The sequence below is a fragment of the Myxine glutinosa genome, chromosome 2, assembly GCF_964187855.1.
Source record: "Myxine glutinosa chromosome 2, kmMyxGlut1.1, whole genome shotgun sequence".
Taxonomy (NCBI): Eukaryota; Metazoa; Chordata; class Myxini; order Myxiniformes; family Myxinidae; genus Myxine; species Myxine glutinosa.
In genome coordinates this window covers 225,834,028-225,852,411 of record NC_136262.1, presented here as the reverse complement: position 1 = coordinate 225,852,411, position 18,384 = coordinate 225,834,028, and the positions used below count along the sequence as shown (strand labels likewise).

Here is an 18,384-nt window from a genome sequence, read left to right as displayed (position 1 = left end):
ACATGAAATGTTCTCGCTATTCTTTTTTTCATGTCTTCCTAAGCGACAATTGCGAAGTCAATGTCTATTTTTCCAATTTTAATCAATTAAGTATGAACTCTTCGGTATATGTGAAATATGAAAAAATTAAAAAAAATTAATGAACAGCCTGTAGGGAATCCGAATATTTATCTCACTTATTTCTGGTATGCCGCCTATATGACGGACCTAGGTTACTCCTATTTAAAATCGTTAGAGAGGAGGGGGTCGGTGGGTCTGGCCTGCCCGGCATTTTTGGTCATTTAAACCAGAAGCATCCTCGTTTGTGCAAGGCGGGCCTCAACTTTGTGAAAGCGTGTGGGAGACCTATGTAGTTTTATGGATATCCCATAGGCATAGGCCTCCTTTTCAATATATTTTCTTTGCAACACAGTTATGATCAGAGCGTGGCGTGTATAGAGCCTCGCGTCTCTGAACATGACATAAAACTCATAAGAAGAAGAAGATTAATGAACAAATGTTTGTACTGCGCATGCGCGATATTGCTTTTTTCTCGGGCAGAGTGCGTGCGCTTCCATCTCAAACGAGAACTGTTGATCGCTTGGTGTCATCTTTCGCTGGGTTTCCACATTTGCTTTCGAATCTTCCTCCCATTTTGTTTAGCTTCACTCTCACGTCAACATGCCCAAGAATAAAGGTAGGTGGCGAGATTGTTGAGATTTTGAGTGTACGATGAGAAAGGCTAGCTCTGCTTTGACTAGGCCTCGGTGACTTTTCAGCGTTCCGATCATAGTTGCTGTGCAAGTTGTTAACCCAACGCCGTTATCTGCATGAACTGCGTGTTAATGCCTACCTGATCTCTTGCTTAACTGGAATTCATTGTTTTTAATCTTCATTTGCTATTTTAAAGTTCCAAACTGTTGGATTTGTACAGCTGTTCTGGTTAGTGGTTGTGTCTCATTTTCAAAGAAAAGAGGATTGTTTATAAGAATGACCTCATTCCCTCGCATATCGACACAAGGAGGAAGAGATAGGAACTGAAGGGTCGAGTTGGGGAGGAAAGATATAGAGAAAAGAGGGGAAAACATGGGGTTTCTTCCCCAAAGGGGGAAAAGGAGGGACAGATGTAAACATCTCTGGTAAGTTAGAGACTGCTTTATATCGTAGATATTCCTGTGTCTTCCATACCAATCGTGATGTCAAAGCATCCCCATGGCAATGACTTCATTGGGTGGTTTGCCTTTGCCTTACCTAGGGGTACTCGGAGAGGGAATTTGTAATTTGTTCAGGGTGCCGGTGATCACGTGTGTACTCATCACAGTAGGGGAAATGTAGATTTTCCTATGTCTTCAGTAGGGGAAAATTCAGTACGAAATCACAGTAGGGGAATTCAGTTTTTCAGTAGGAAATTAGGAAAATTTTTCAGTAGGAAAATTCAGAAGGAAATCACAGTAGGGGAAAAGGAGGGACGGATGTAAACATCTCTGGTAAGTTAGAGACTGCTTTTTATCGTAGATATTCCTATGTCTTCCATACCAATAGTGATGTCAAAGCATCCCCATGGCAATGACTTCATTGGGTGGTTTGCCTTTGCCTTACCTAGGGGTAATCAGATTCGGACAATTTGGTGGAGAGGTTGGGTGTGTGATGAGGACGAAATTATTAGATTTTGGTGAAGATTCGGATCCAGCTACTCAAATCCTTCCAGTGATTATTCCCAATGAGACAACATGCATTTTAAGGCCATTTTCCCTGCTGGAGCGGGAGTTAGCCTTGCGGTCCCCATGACAAAGGTTAGCCTTGCAGCTAACCATGACAATTATTCCCAATGAGAGATAGCGTCAAAAACGATACATAACACAATACCCCGCAAGCCTGTGGTGTTTGTGATACGGATGAAGAAAAGGAGGGAGGTCGGCGTAGGAAGATTATTCGGTGGGGAAGTGTTGGGGAAACATCATCATAGAGTACAAGGAGAGGCTGAGGGCCAGGTAGAAGCAACTTGGTGAAGAGACGGAAGGTTTGGAGGAGTCGAAGAAGTTCCGGAGAGGCGTTTTTTTTTTTTTGTGTTGTATACGAGATCGAGGCTCATGAAAGAGCGAACATTAATCACACAGAAAGACAAACAGACAAACCGACACATAAAACAAATAACATCGGGAGCGGTAGACAAGATGGGGAGAGAGGGGGAAGGACACAAACACAACATTTGAGAGCAGGGACCGAGAGACATGGAGACATCGAGAGATCTGTGGGAGGGAGAGGGCTTTGGGGGGAGGCATGGGAAGTGGGGGTGGGAGAGGTATAAAACATATGGACACTGCCAGGACTTCCAGGAAAGAAGTTGGAATTTCAAACAAGGTGGATCTGGGGTGAATTAGTGGGGGTAGAAAAGATCAAGGTTTTGGATGGGGGAAGATAAGAGATGGTGGTGAACAGCTGTTTTAAAGTCCTGGAGGGAGGAGTGGGTTTGAAGGGAGTGTGGGAGTTTGTTCCAGAGGCGGGAGAAAAGAGGAATGAAAGAGTGAAGGTGAGCAGAGAGCCGAGATTTCGGCAGTTTAACCATCAGAGGGTTGCTGGCAGATCTTGTGTGACCTGTAGGAATATTTGGTGGACAGAGCACAGAGAGAGCTGGGGGAGCAAGGCCGGAGAGGGGTCGGTAGAAGACAGAAAGACCACCTACCTGCCTGCGGTGAGTGAGTGAAAGGCCCTCAGAGATGGCTTCATCGCGGGAGATTCCAATGATTCTGAAAGCTTTGGATTCAACAGCGTGAAGCCGAGCTAGGTGTGAGGCAGGAGCACCAGCCCATAGGGGAGAACAGTATTCCATTGAGCTGCGGATGAAAGCCTTGTATGTGGTGAGGAGCTCAGGTGTGCCTAGGAAGGACTTCGCACGATGGAGGATGCCCAGTCGGTGACTGGCTTTGGAGGCCAGCTTGGAAATGTGGTTTTCCCAAGAAATATCATGGCAGATTGCAGAAGGGCAATTGCAGAAGTTTTGTGTGGAAGGTCGTCAGGAAAGGTGCATCGCCAAGGGATAGAAACCAGCTACGGTGGACGGAGGAAGTAGCAAAAGTAGTTGGTGAAAAGGTGTGAAAGAGGATAGAGAATATCAAGGATGGAGGGAGGTAGCCAGATATGGGGTTGCTGCAGTTATATTGGCATAAGAAGAAAGCAGCAAGGAGAGCTGTGGATTAGGTGAGAAATGATATGGAGGAGGAGGGGGAGTTGTCCAATAAATTGGAAGAGGATGGTGGGAAGAAGATTATCTATAAATTGCCTCGTGACAGGGATGGGGATAGTAAGGGCATGAAGGGTGATGCGATGATTAAGGATGGGAGTGGAGGCGAGTGACAGAGAGGGGGTAGTATTGAAGTGTAGGAAGGATATTTTGGGGGGCTGTTGAACCAGGGAGGGGGCACCGGCCGAGCTGAAGCTGTCCTTCCTGCTTATCAGCTCTATCACCATGCTAAACATGAACGGGCCGAGAGCGCTTCCCTGCCTCAAGCTGATGTTCACACTGAATTCCTGCGACATCCCAGGACCAACCAAAGCGTTTCCCTTCGTTGCCTTGTACATCCCTTTCACCAACTAACCCTGCTTCTCGCACTCCCATCCATCTCTGTGTTGCCATCACCATCTCTTGGGACAGTGTCATCGGCCTTCTTCAGATCACAAATCCCAATGCTATTTCACCTTACACCTCCAACCTCTTCTCCACCAGCTGTCTCAGGATGAACATCCCATCTGTTGTCCCCCTACCCTTCCTAACCACTGCTGCTCCACACTGATCTCCATCTCCACATTCTTCCTTATCCTCCCATCCAGAATCCCATCCAGCATCTTCATTACATGACTTAGGAACCGTAATGCCCCAGTATTTCCCCGGATGTTGCCTTCCATAATCGGCACGATTAACCCTGTCCTCCAATACTCTGGAACGGAACCCTCTTTCATACATACATTCAACAACCTCTCATCCAACTGACTAACTTATCCTGCCACAATTATCCTCTGCACACAACTCATCAATGCCTGGCGCCCTTCCTTTCATCCTCTTCAATGTCATCTGCACCTCCTCCTCTGATCCCCACCAACTTCACTTCCCCTTCCACATAACTCGACAGCTTCAGCTTGCTGGTGCCCCCTCCCTGGTTCAACAGCCCCCCAAAATATCCTTCCTACACCTTCAATACTGCCTGCTCTCTGTCACTAGCCTCCACTCCCATCCTTAATCATCGCATCACCCTTCATGATACAAACACCTCAGGATAAAATGCAATTTTTTTGCTGCAGGAAAGGGAGGAAAAAATCGGCGAAGGGGGAAAAATGAGAACGAATCTGACAAGAGAGAGCTGGTTTTCAAGGAGGATGGACAAGGTGAGAATATTATGAATACATTTTTATTTATTTCATTGTTTAACTTTTTTCATTTCTGATGTCTAACAGCCAAGACTACTTGGACACTGAACATTTGTTATCAATTATAAAAAATTGACCACTGTTAAAACTAGATGGTATTCATAGAATACTTACCCCACACAGTCAACTTGGTGTGAGCCAACTCTTCTGGTTTTTTTCAGGGTTTTTTTTCTCTTTGATCCAATATGGCTGCCAGACCACATGACCGATAACTTCATAAATTTACATTCTCCAATATAATTGTTGCGTACATCACACTCAATAAATTTCAAACTGATCAGACGAAGCGTTGTGCTTGTCAAATTATGACATCATAATTAAAGTAGTAATGACGTTATCATTAACAACACTTATTCCCAATGCAGAGTTCTTTACAATGAGCCATGTTTCAAATTTTTCCATGGAGTGGTATCGGAGATATAGAAGTGCAACGTTTTTCGTTTTTTTTTTTTGCCCAAGATGGTGCCTGTACCACATGACCTATGATGTCCTAATTATCATTTAAAAATTCTACAGGAGGAGGTGCTCCTATGGTGAAAATTCAGCATCCATCTGACCAACAGTTGCACAGATAAAAAATATTCTTACTGATCAGATCAATCGTTGTACTTGTCGAATTATGACGTCATAATGAAGGCACTGAAGACATCATCATTAACGTGTCTTATTCCCTATGGGAATACTTGACAAGCACAGAGGCGAACCAATCTACAGAAGGCGCTCCTGTGGTGCAACGTTTTGTCAATCGGACCAAGGCTTGCTGAGGAAATAAATTTTAAAAAATGCAGACGTACTTATGTATGCCATACGTATGTACGTACACCACGCATACACGCGCAACCTATTGCTTAACCCCACTTTTCGCTCACGAGCGCAGGGTAACAATGCTCTGTTTTGTTGGTGTTTATTTTCAGTCCTACTTGCAGGACATACTCCTAGATCTTATTTACTTTCTCTTGCATACTTTGCTTGGTATCCAATGGGAAACATGTCATCTGCAAAGCTGAGCTCCTCCAGATGATCACCATGAGCCCACTCAATTCCGCATTTGGCATGATATGTAGTCCTTGTTAATACCCAGTCCAATACAAGGTGAAACATTGGTGGAAACGGCATGCATCACTGTCTGACTCCTGTTGTGACCTACAATTCTGGCGACTTCTTTATATTACACTTCACGCTGTGTTTGTATCCATTGTCTGTTCTTTATCATTCTGAGGAACTTTCTGGGTATTCCATACCCTTCTATAAATATATTGCACATTGTATCCCTGTTTACGCTGTCAAATGTTTTTTTGGCTTTAAATGTACAGGTCCTCAATTGATTCATGGTAACATGTAATCAATTTGTGATTTCTCAAAGATCCAATAGAAGTACAAAATTGCCACTGAAGATGCACTGGTTCTGAACTTACCAGAAACTTATGGGACTTTCCCAAAGGTTTTCTTGTGATGATGAGCGATGAGGGGAGAGGGCCTTGAAGCAATGATGGAGACTGCAGAAAATATGCCATGAGAGGCTACGTGAAATCGTCTTCAGGCACTGTGGTTTAGAGACATGTTTATTGTGATTTGTCTCAGTGTGTGATTTTGGGAGATTGTGTCAATGATCTGCTAAGAAGCAACAAAGCAGCATTGTTGCATTGTTCTCGCTTGGAGCCAGTCAGGAGTTTGTGAGCAATTTGCTCACCTGCCCGAGTGAATTTGTGATTTTGCTTGCATGGCATACCTAGTTTAGAGAGGTTCCTTGGAGCACCACTCTAATTTCGCTATGTGGAGTCAGCCAGGATTTTGTGAGGTAGATGCTCGTCTGCCAAAGTGCATTCTGCGTTTTGCTGGAGCGGTGTGCCTTTCCTGGCAAGTTCTTTGTGTTGCTGATGTTGTGCACTGAACCATCACAACTATCCTAATGTCGATCCTCGACAAGACTTGTTGGACCATGGGCACCGAGGAAGAACGCTCTATCGGGACTGCATTTACGTTTGCGGTTGGTACCTTTTTGAAGACTAAAGAGGACATATTATTCATATAGTTTTACCTTTATACTTACTGCACCACAGGTAGTTGGTGTATATAATAAAGTAGTGCTATCAGTTTTGATGTGTAATTAAATTGTTTTTATTAGACAAAACCATTCTACCTGTACAATCATTCATGACTTGATTGATCTTGCGTCAGATCTGGCGTTTGTTTAATTGGTTCAATTCTGCTGTGTTCATTGCCATTTATAGAGGCATCTCCTTGGACGATCGTTATTCCAATATTCTTTCGGTTGGTGTGCTTCTTGTCACGCCTCTCAAGATCCCACTCAGCTTCATGATGCATTTAATTTAAAAAAAATTGTGAGGGTCGGGGACGGGAGCGGTGGGGTTAGGGGTGCATTGGAAAGTGATGTCTGTGACTGGTCTTCTGGATTTGTGGGGCTTTGGTAGGTGAACGGATCAAGTGAATCTCTGCTTGAGAAATTTGAAAGGGATGATGTGAATTTTTAAAAATTCTTTTTCTTTCAGAGTATGCTCAGGTTGTCAAAATGTTGGGGAATGGTCGATTGGAGGCACTCTGTTTTGATGGAGTAAAACGTCTTTGCCACATTCGCGGAAAACTTCGGAAAAAGGTATCGTCTCGGTTTTCCCGGTTAAGGTGAAGGCTCTCAGAAGGATTGGTGTCTCTTCACTAAAACCTTTTGTTTGTGCTCAGGTCTGGATAAACATGTCTGACATCGTTCTCGTTGGCCTGAGGGACTACCAGGTAAAAATGGCGTTTTAATTTTTGTTTTCTAAAAGTTTGTTGCTTATCTTCCAAACTTTGATTTTGATTGTTGTACATTTATAATTAAATTAATTGCATAGTAATGCCAACGCTATAGGGACTTTCAGGAAAGAAAACAGAATTTGAAAAAGGTGGATTTGGGGTGTATTAATGGGGGTAGAAAAGATCAATGTTTTGGATGGGGGAAGATAAGAGATGGTCGTGAACAGCTGTTTTAAAGACCTGGAGGGAGGAGAGGGATTGAAGAGTGTGGGAGTTTGTTCCAGAGGTGGGAGAAAAGAGGAATGAAGGTGTGAAGGTGAGCAGAGAGTCTTGATTTTGGCAGTTTCACCAGAAGAGGGTTGCTGGCAGATCTTGTGTCCCCTGTAGGAATATTTCAGGGACAGAGCACAGACAGAGCAGGGGGAGCAAGGCCAGAGAGGAGTCGGTAAAAGACAAAAAGACCACCTACCTGCCTGCGGTGAGAGAGAGTTTTTAGGCCCTCAGAGTCAGCTTCATGGCGGGAGATTCCAATGATTCTAAAAGCCTTGGTTGCTACAACGTGAAGCTGAGCTCGGTGTGAGGCAGGAGCACCAGCCCAGAGGAGAGAGAGCAAAGTTTTTCTGACGTTAAAAACAAATGTTTTTTCACTTTAATAATAAGTTGCATAAATGTTGTTGTTTAGCATTTATTCACCATTACATAGTGAAGGAGTGAGTCTTGACATTGCAGAACTGTGGGTGTTTGTGTCTGTGTCAGTCTTATATATATACAGTGGGGAGAACAAGTATTTGATACACTGCCGATTTTGCAGGTTTTCCCACTTACAAAGCACGTAAAGGTCTGTAATTTTTATCATAGGTACACTTCAACTGTGGAAGACGGAATCTAAAACAAAAATCCTGAAAATCACATTGTATGATTTTTAAGTAATTAATTTGCATTTTATTGCATGAAATAAGTATTTGATACATCAGAAAAACAGAACTTAATATTTGGTACAGAAACCTTTGTTTGCAATTACAGAGATCAGACGTTTCCTGTAGTTCTTAACCAGGTTTGCACACACTGCAGCAGGGATTTTGGCCCACTCCTCCATACAGATCTTCACCAGATCCTTCAGGTTTCGGGGCTGTCGCTGCGCAACAGACTTTCAGCTCCCTCCAAAGATTTTCTATTGGGTTCAGGTCTGGAGACTGGCTAGGCCACTCCAGGACCTTGAGATGCTTCGTACGGAGCCACTCCTTAGTTGCCCTGGCTGTGTGTTTCGGGTCGTTGTCATGCTGGAAGACCCAGCCACGCCCCATCTTCAATGCTCTTATTGAGGGAAGGAGATTGTTGGCCAAGATCTCGCGATACATGGCCCCATCCATCCTCCCCTCAATATGGTGCAGTCGTCCTGTCCCCTTTGCAGAAAAGCATCCCCAAAGAATGATGTTTCCACCTCCATGCTTCACGGTTGGGATGGTGTTCTTGGGGTTGTACTCATCCTTCTTCTTCCTCCAAACACGGCGAGTGGAGTTTAAACCAAAAAGCTCTATTTTGGTCTCATCAGACCACATGACCTTCTCCCATTCCTCCTCTGGATCATCCAGATGGTCATTGGCAAACTTCAGACGGGCCTGGACATGCGCTGGCTTGAGCAGAGGGACCTTGCGTGCGCTGCAGGATTTTAATCCATGACGGCGTAGTGTGTTACTTATGGTTTTCTTTGATACTGTGGTCCCAGCTCTCTTCAGGTCATTGACCAGGTCCTGCCGTGTAGTTCTGGGCTGATCCCTCACCTTTCTCATGATCATTGAGGCTCCACGAGGTGAGATCTTGCATGGAGCCCCAGACCGAGGGAGATTGACTGTCATCTTGAACTTCTTCCATTTTCTAATAATTGCGCCAACAGTTGTTGCCTTCTCACCAAGCTGCTTGCCTATTGTCCTGTAGCCCATCCCAGCCTTGTGCAAGTCTACAAATTTGTCCCTGATGTCCTTAGACAGCTCTCTGGTCTTGCCCATTGTGGAGAGGTTGGAGTCTGAGTGTGGACAGGTCTGGAGACGGCTTTGCGGTCGGTCTTTGTGGTCGGAGACGGTCTGGAGACGTCTTTTATGCAGATAACGAGTTCAAACAGGTGCAGTTAATACAGGTAATGAGTGGAGAATGGGAGGGCTTCTTAAAGAAAAAACTAACAGGTCTGTGAGAGCCGGAATTCTTACTGGTTGGTAGGTGATCAAATACTTATTTCATGCATTAAAATGCAAATTAATTACTTAAAAATCATACAATGTGATTTTCAGGATTTTTGTTTTAGATTCCGTCTTCCACAGTTGAAGTGTACCTATGATAAAAATTACAGACCTTTACGTGCTTTGTAAGTGGGAAAACCTGCAAAATCGGCAGTGTATCAAATACTTGTTCTCCCCACTGTATATATATTTTTTTTTTTACATGGTATAGGCTCGTGGAAGAGCTGGGGCACATGAGCAGATCAGGACATGACTTAAGTTAACAAAGGAAACGGCAAGAGACAGGGGAAACACCAATAGCAGGGTGGAGGGAGAAGGTAGACGGAGACAGACAAAGAAGGGATGCAGACGACGAGATGTAGGGGAGAACACAAGGGGTGGACAAGATGGATACATAAGGAAAATTCTGAGAGGACTTGGGGTGGTTTAACAGGTGGATAAAAGATCATGGCTTGGTCTTGCATTCCCATGCCAATATGCAGATAATAATCCTACTATTAATTTGCAATTGTTCACTGCCTTTGACAGCAATAGAATACAAATTTATATTACGGACCCTAGGCATCAGAAAGCTACACAGCTTATATTGAACAAGCGGTTCAAATGGAGCACATATAATATATGAATGATCGTTTTAAGGCCATTTTCCCCGCTAGAGCGGGAGTTAGCCTTGTGGGCCCCATGACATTCATGGTTCCCTGTTTGAGGCAATGTTTTTATGGCCGGATGCCCTTCCTGACGCCAACCCTGAGTCGCCTCTTACGATGTGCAGGGATACAGTGTACCTATTCTAAACCGGGGTACACACCGGGATCATTCATCCCAGCAAGCTGGTACTCAATTTGCCGACCTCGGAAGGATGACAGGCTGAGTCAACCCCCCTGGCGTTAATTCAGCGATCGACCGGGATTCGAACCCAGGACCCTAGGATCCCAAGCCGGCACCCTAACCGCTAAGCCAACACCAAATGGAGCACATCACCACCATTATAGCATTTAAATACCTCATCACCATAAGAACATTTAAATACCTCATCACCATTACACAACAACAACAACAACAACATGCATTTTAAGGCCATTTTCCCTGCTAGAGCGGGGGTTACCCTTGCGGTCCCCATGACGATCTTCTCCATTTTGCCCTATTTTCTGCATCTCTCCTTGTTAACCCCCTTGCCCGCATTTCTTCTTCCACCATCTTTAGCCAAGTCTTTCTCGGTCTTCCCCGTCCTCTACTTCCTTCTACATTAATTTCCATCACTCTTCTCAACCAGTCACTTTCATCCTTCCTCAACACATGACCAAACCATCTCAACCTGTTCCTCTTCACAGCATCAATCACAGGCAATATTCCCATCATCTTTCGCAATTCATCATTTGTCTTCCTTTCTCTCAACGATACTCCGCACATCCATCGAACCATTCGCATTTCCACCCTTTCCAGCCTTCGTTGCTGCTCTACGTTCATTACCCATGTCTCGCTCCCATAAATCATAACACTTCTCACACATGCAGCATACACCTTTCCCTTCAGCTTCAGCGACACTCTCCTCCTCATCAGCACGCCACTCAGTTCCCGAAACTTCTTCCATGCACATCTCACTCGAGCAACCGTTGCTGAGTCTGATCCACCTTCTCCATTCAGCATGTCTCCGAGGTAGCAAAATGTTTTCACACCTTCCAGCTTCACGCCATCTCCAAGATCCAACTCAACATTTCCTCCATCTGCAGCTCCCTCTGTGCACACCTTACATTTGAATGTAGCTGCCACACTGGTAAATGACCCTCAGACCACTACATTTTTGATGAACCCACTCAGCGCACATTGTACATTGAATGGAGTTCACTCCGACACCCTTCCTGCACACAGCACACGGCCACTTCCCAGTTCTTTCCACCTCACCACATGCTTTACCACTTGCCATCACCTTCGTATTTCTGATATTCACCTTCAGACCTTTTGTCTCCATACATTCCTTCCACTTGTTCATCTTTTCCTTCAGTCCATCCATACTTTCCGCAATCAACACCAGATCATCTGCATACAACAACTCTCACGGTAAACCCTCATTTACATTCTGAGCCAGCACCTTCATCACAGCTACAAATAGTAGTGGACTTAGTACCGACCCCTGATGCACTCCCACCTTCACCTCAAACTCACCACTGTTCCCGTCCTTCGTCCTTACAGCTGTGCGCGCTCTTTTGTACATTGCCATCACTACTCTGATCAACCATTCCTCCACTCCAAACTTCCTCAATGCCCATGTCAATACTTTGCGTGGAGCCCTATCGAATGCTTTCTCCAGATCAACAAACCCAAAAAACAACTTCTTCCTCTTCTCCATGTACTTCTCCTGCAACTGCCTCACAATGAAAAGCGCGTCTGTCGTTGCTCTTCCTGGCATAAATCCAAACTGCATTTCGTCGATCTTCACTTTCTTCCTTATCCTCCTCTCCAACACCCTTTCCAATACCTTCATTCCATGCTCCAATAACTTCATCGCTTGGTACGAGCCACACTCCAGAGGGTCACCTTTCCCCTTGTATAGAGGGACGAGGGTACTCAGTTCCCAATCCACTGGAATGCGGCCTTCTTTCACCACCAGATTACAGATCTCTGTCATTCTCTTCACACCCCAACTTCCTGCTGCCTTCAACATATCTCCCACAACTCCCGTCGGCCCTCCCGCTTTTCCACTCTTCATTGCTTTTATCGCTTCCTCAACTTCCTTCTCAGTTATCTTCTCTGCCGGTCCTAAAACTGGGTTACTCTCTATGTTGCCATCCCATTCATTCTCTGTATTCAACAGCATTTCCATATATCTTTTCCATCTTCCTTTAATTCCATCTGGGTCGACAACGATTTGTCCCACTTCATCCTTCAAGCAACTCACCCCCATCACATCACACCTCTCTTTCGCTATGTGCTTTGCAATCCTGAATACTGCTTTCTGACCCTCTTCCGAATCCAAGCGTTCTTCGAAAATTTTCCTACATGCCTCCTGCGCCTTTGCTACCTCTTTCTTTGCAGCCTTCCTGGCTGCCTTATAACTTTCATGCTCTGCTGTTTCTGCTCCTTGAACTTCTTCCTCTTCTCGTCAATCCTCTTTCCAACTTCATCATCCCACCACCATGTTTCCGAGTGCCTCGGTGGTCCTTTTGTCCAACCACATACCTCACCAACGGCTCCCAACAGAATAGCTTTCATTGACATCCAACCACTTTCAAGCTCAACCACATCATCCTCTATCCTACTCAGCCTCTCTTTTAATGCCTCCCTTACTGTCACCTCTTTCAACCTCCACACCTTCATTCTCGGTTGGTACTTCACCCGCCGAGCTCTCCTCGCACCTCTCACCCTTATGTCGCAGACAACCAAGTGGTGCTGTGAAACAGCCTCCTCCCCCGGGATCACCTTTGTGTCCCGGAGGTGCCCCCTATCTCGCCTTGAGGTTGTCAACGGTTGTCGTCGACCCACCTGACGTGTATGTAACAAGCTTATTATCCTCTTTCTGGAACTGAGTATTACAAATCAACAAATCATCTCCATCAGCAAACTCCAAAATCCTTTCACCTTCTCCATTTCTCACACCATATCCGTAACCCCCATGAACTCCCTCAAAACCATCCATACTCCTTCCCACATGTCCATTCAGGTCTCCTCCCACCACAACAACTTCCTCATCTTTCACGTTTTCCATCAGCTTCTCTATCGCACACCAGAACTTGTCCTTCTCTTCATCGCTTCGACCAACCTGCGGAGCATATCCCGAGATGACGTTCACCAAGAGCTTTCCAATCATCATTTTCACCATCATCAACCTATCACTCACTCTAGTCACACTCACCACACTGTCTACAAACTCCTCAGAAAACAGGACACCAACACCATTCACGCTCTCCGGGCGCCCTTGCCACACAAACTTGTATTTCTGCCCCTGCCTACCCTTCACCATTCTCACACCACTTCCCTTCCATCTCGTCTCCTGCATACAACATATGTCCACTCTTCTTCTGACCAATACTTCCACCACTTCTCCTGATCTCCCTGTCATTGTCCCTACATTCCATGTCCCAAACCTCAGAAACCGATCTCCACTTCGGGCTGCGCTCTGCCCATATGTAATTGTAATTGTCATGGTTCTCTTTTTGAGGCAATGTTTTTATGGCCGGATGCCCTTCCAGACGACAACCCTCTTAGTCGTCTCTTACGACACGCAGGGATACGGTGTACCTATTCTGACCAGGGTACACACTGGGAAACGTTTAAAACATGGAAATTCTGGGGGGGGGGGGGGGGGGGGGGGGGGTTAGCATCACGGCTGCGGTTTAAACATATTGCAACAATATCCAAACAGAACCATGAAAACCATGAAAAACAATCTGGGAAAAGTCTCCAAGCGAGAACGTGGATTTGAGAAAGAAGGAGCAGAGGCAGAAGAAAAACGAGATATAGGGGGCGGGGCACAAGTCGAGACGAGGAGAGCGAACAAGCACGTGTCCGGGAGGAGAGAAAGAATCAATATAGAATTCTTTGTCTATCCGTTTGTCCTGTTTTTAAAAACGCCGGACAAAGGGTAAAATGCCCGCGAGAGGCAGGGGGGAGAAAAGAAAATCAAAGAAACAAGCAAATACTTTGAAGGAAAGAACTTACACTCTCAAAACACCAACGGGGGAAGGGAGCCCGGAAAGACCAGGCCGCGCACGACGCGCGAATAAAAAACGACCAATCACACACAAAGCCGCAACAACCACAAAACCAAAACTAAACAGAAACACACAACAACACACACACAACAAAACAACCAGCGGAAACCCGACAAAGACACGAATGGGAAAACACTCAAACTTCGATGCCGTGGAGACCTCGAAGCAAGCCTCGTCGCCCGAGGGACCGGAAGTCTCTTTCACCATTAGAGCATTTAAATACCTCGCCACCATTAGAGCATTTAAATACCTCGCCACCATTAGAGCATTTAAATACCTCGCCACCATTAGAGCATTTAAATACCTCGCCACCATTAGAGCATTTTAATACCTCACCACCATTAGAGCATTTTAATACCTCACCGCCATTAGAGCATTTTAATACCTCGCCACCAATAGAGCATTTAAATACCTCGCCACCATTAGAGCATTTAAATACCTCGCCACCATTAGAGCATTTAATTACCTCGCAACCATTAGAGAATTTAAATTCCATCAGATGTGACAATAAATGCAAATTGTTGCTCACAGCTTTCTGGCTCTGACAGAAGGGGCCATTTGCATTTTTGCCACCTTCATCCCCACCCTGTTTAGAATCACTTGTGGGCACGGGCAACTTGCTAGTTATCTTGAATTGAAGAAAGAAAGGGGAAAAAGCTTTCCTCGTTATTCATTGTTGATAAGGGACTGAGTTAGCATATAATTGGTGATAGGATAGTTCAGTGGATCTCTTTCCATGCCCTTAATTAGGTTTGCCCACCTGAAACATCAATTTATCTGAGTAATGCAGCAACCTCTCATTGGTGGTCAGGGACCATGCCGTTAAAGCTGCTGTATTACTTAACTGGAGTTATAATTTGGGCTGTAATTTTTCCAAGGTACCGGCAATAACCCGCTACTTTTCGTCAAAAGACGCCTTGGGATCTTTAATATCGTCCAGCTTAACATTCATCCTAGGTACTGTGCACTCATTGATTGTTGCATCTACCCGTAAACTCTACCCGTGAAACACCAGGGCAGTTTGTTGTCCGGAATAAAATTAAGTGGGAATAAAATCCAGATGGGATAGCTCAAAGGTGAGTACGAATATGCTACGTCTAAGTAAGCTATTCTGCCACCATGGCTCATTATGCTCATTGCTCACCTTTATTATTTGACAGGTTTCTTTTTATTTCACCAAAACCGCTGTTATGGTCTGGTGCCAACAGAGGGCACTGTATCGTAAGGCTTTTTCATTTTTCCAATGGAAATCCAAAGTTGTCTGCCTCATTTATAATCAGAGGAAAGGAAAGGATCCAATGGTATTTTTCTCAAAAGTATTTCTTCATTACCTCCGCCACTGAAGGTGGATGGAGGTTATGTATTCATCCCTGTTTGTTTGTCTGTTTGTGAGCAGGACATCTCAAAAGGTTAGGGATGGATTTGGACAAAATTTGATGGACAGGTTGGGTGTGTGATGAGTACATATTGATTAGATTTTGGTGATCTGGATCTGGATACTGGAATTTTCTGAAGTGGTTCTTCACCATTGAGAAGGTGTTCGATGGGGTTGAGGTCAGGGCTCTGTGCAGGCCAGTCAAGTTCTTCCACACCGATCTTGACAAACCATTTCTGCATGGACTTCCCTTTGTGCATGGGGGCATTGTCATGCTGAAACAGGAAAGGGACTTCCCCAAACTGTTGCCACAAAGTTGGAAGCACAAAATCGTCCAGAATGTCATTGTTTGATGTAGCGTTAAGATTTCCCTTCACTGGAACTAAAGGGCCAAGCCCGAACCATGAAAAACATCCCCAGACCATAATTTCTCCTCCACCAAACTTTACAGTTGGCACAATGCATTTGGGCAGGTAGCGTTCTCCTGGCATCCGCCAAACCTAGATTCGTCCGTCGGACTGCCAGATGGTGAAGCGTGATTCATCACTCCAGGGAACGCGTTTCCACTGATCCAGAGTCCAATGGCAGCGAGTTTTACACCACTCCAGCTGACGCTTGGCATTGCGCATGGTGATCTTAGGCTTGTGTGCGGCTACTCGGCCATGGATACCCATTTCATGAAGCTCCCGATGAACAGTTGTGCTAACATTGCTTCCAGGGGCAGTTTGGAACTCGGTAGTGAGTGCTGCAACCAAGGACAGACGATTTTTATGCGCTACGAGCTTCAGCACTCGGCGGTCCCGTTCTGTGAGCTTGTAAATGCTACTTCAGGGTGATTAACATTGTCAAAAGTATTTTGGCTCCCAGACAATTGCAAACCCAATATAATATTGCAAATGCATAGCGTTTTAAGTGAGAGAAATCCCACTGTAACTTAAGTTATGTTGCAAACTTGTTCTTGGCTTTGTCACGAGCCATAAGGAATTGAAAATATTTGCACATTCCTAAATAAACTGGGATATGGTGTATTTTGTAATGTATAACATAATAGCATTTTAATTGTAATTAATATTAACCATTTTGTGCAAATGTTTATTTTGTGGAGCAGGTCAAAATTATCTCCATACTTGCACCGACAATTTGTATTGACAGGACGAGCCGCTAAGGCATACTTGGACATTATGTGAATGATTTTGAGTTTAACGAGAATTTGTGAGAAATTGTTCCTTTTTGCTTGCTTTAATGATCCATACATTTTTTTGCTAGGACACCAAGGCAGATGTAATTCTCAAGTACAATGCAGATGAGGCTCGAAGCTTAAAGGCATATGGAGAACTGCCGGAGCATGGTGAGAATGGGTTGTTCTCTTTTCTTCTTTTCTTTCTTTTCTTATTTGGAGGTGGTCTTGTGGGGGGGTGGGGGAGTGAGGAGGATGGACGTAAGTCAGTGGTTGTGAATTATCTTCTCAACCCATTTGTAACCATTCGTTACTATGTCTAAATTATTGTCCATTACCCACATTTTTGCCCTCTCAAATTTCCCTTCCATCTCTTATATTTCTTTGTTTCCTCCTCCTCAGCCAAGATTAATGAGACGGACACGTTCGGGCCATGTGATGAGGATGGCATCCTTTTCGATGACATGGGGGATGACGAGGAAGACATTGATGATGTAAGGATATTTATATTGGTATTACCATAATGGGATTAATCTTGCATTGATCCTACAGTGGTGGATGATTGTTGAACTTGATATTTGGAATGATGGCCAGCATCTACATTTTTATTGCAATCATAATCTGCATGAGATACTGCAATAATACCTTGACTTTAGTGTAAAAGGAAATGGTCATGGCTCACGTGTGAACTTGAAGCAACCACTATCGTTTCATGCCACACTATAGAGTGGTGGGGAGATTCCAAAACTTCTGCAAACGATTGCTCACAATAGTATAAGAAGTGCAAAAACGTATTGAGGTGTATATATAAATTAATAAGATTTAATATTGTCAATTTTCTTGCTGATTACATATTTGGTTCCAATATATTGAAAAATTAGAACTGTTGGTGTATTTTAGACAATTGTGAGTACCTTCCCCAGAAGCTCTTGAACACCCCTCGTGGTTTGTGTTTGAAAGCAGCCTTGGAGTTTGTGACCACCTCTTCCTTTGTATTTGCAGATCTAAAGATGAACTTTGGCTGCAGCCATCATGGCATTGCTTTTCTTGATAATCGCAGTGTCGGTACCATCCACAATCGCAGATATTTTCTGTTGCAGAAGAATGAAGAAATCACTGTAGTGAATAACATTGTAAATGAGTGGATACAGCAACTGCTTGCACCCATTCCGTTTGTCACCGTTTTAGATTTTTTTGGGGGAGAGGTGAAGGGGGAGAAGGAGATGTACGTGTAAATGGAAATTAAAAGGTTATGACTATGTAAAATGATCTACATTATATTTACATCTTAATATTGTTTAACTTTTGCACAATTTTGGAGCTGGTTGTTCAGACGGAAGTTTGACCTTTTTTTTTTTTTACACATAATTCTGCTTGTACTTTTTGCTGCTTTTCAAGATTATGCATCGAAATATGAATTTGCTGCACAAATTTTATTTGGTTTTGTTTTGTATTCTACTTGCAGGTACACTTTAGATTAGAGGTTGTTCATCTTTCTCAATTGAGGATGTGACAACAATAACATATTCACCGTGAAACTTCCGAATTGTTCACAGGATGATCTATTAAGCTGACTGTCCAATTTTAAGGCTGTTAAAGATACCATACCTTTAGAAAGGAGTCGACCCTTTTGTAAGTGAACTATGGCCCAATTCTGATTTCATTATTTGATCAATGCAGAAAAATGCATTGGCTGTGTTGCCATGCCTCCACAAGTTCCGGTTCCTTGAGCTGATC

General features: G+C 44.2%; 1 protein-coding gene across 1 annotated transcript; it reads left to right on the top strand.

Moving 5' to 3' along the window:
• Positions 1-233: 233 nt before the first annotated feature.
• LOC137420775 (eukaryotic translation initiation factor 1A, Y-chromosomal) lies at positions 234-18,083 on the top strand. The gene is made up of 7 exons (XM_078772331.1): positions 234-676; positions 4,276-4,359; positions 6,912-7,015; positions 7,099-7,149; positions 16,737-16,818; positions 17,050-17,141; positions 17,650-18,083. Exons 1-7 carry the CDS (start codon positions 661-663, stop codon positions 17,653-17,655), a joined length of 435 nt encoding a protein of 144 aa, XP_078628457.1. The 5' UTR covers positions 234-660; the 3' UTR covers positions 17,656-18,083.
• Positions 18,084-18,384: the final 301 nt, after the last annotated feature.

Bases quoted from the DNA above. Each gene is read 5' to 3' on its own strand.
- LOC137420775 (XM_078772331.1), top strand. The intron at 7,150-16,736 runs GTAAAAATGGCG...TTTTTTTGCTAG, and splicing joins TTGGCCTGAGGGACTACCAG to GACACCAAGGCAGATGTAAT. The intron at 16,819-17,049 runs GTGAGAATGGGT...CCTCCTCCTCAG, and splicing joins TGGAGAACTGCCGGAGCATG to CCAAGATTAATGAGACGGAC.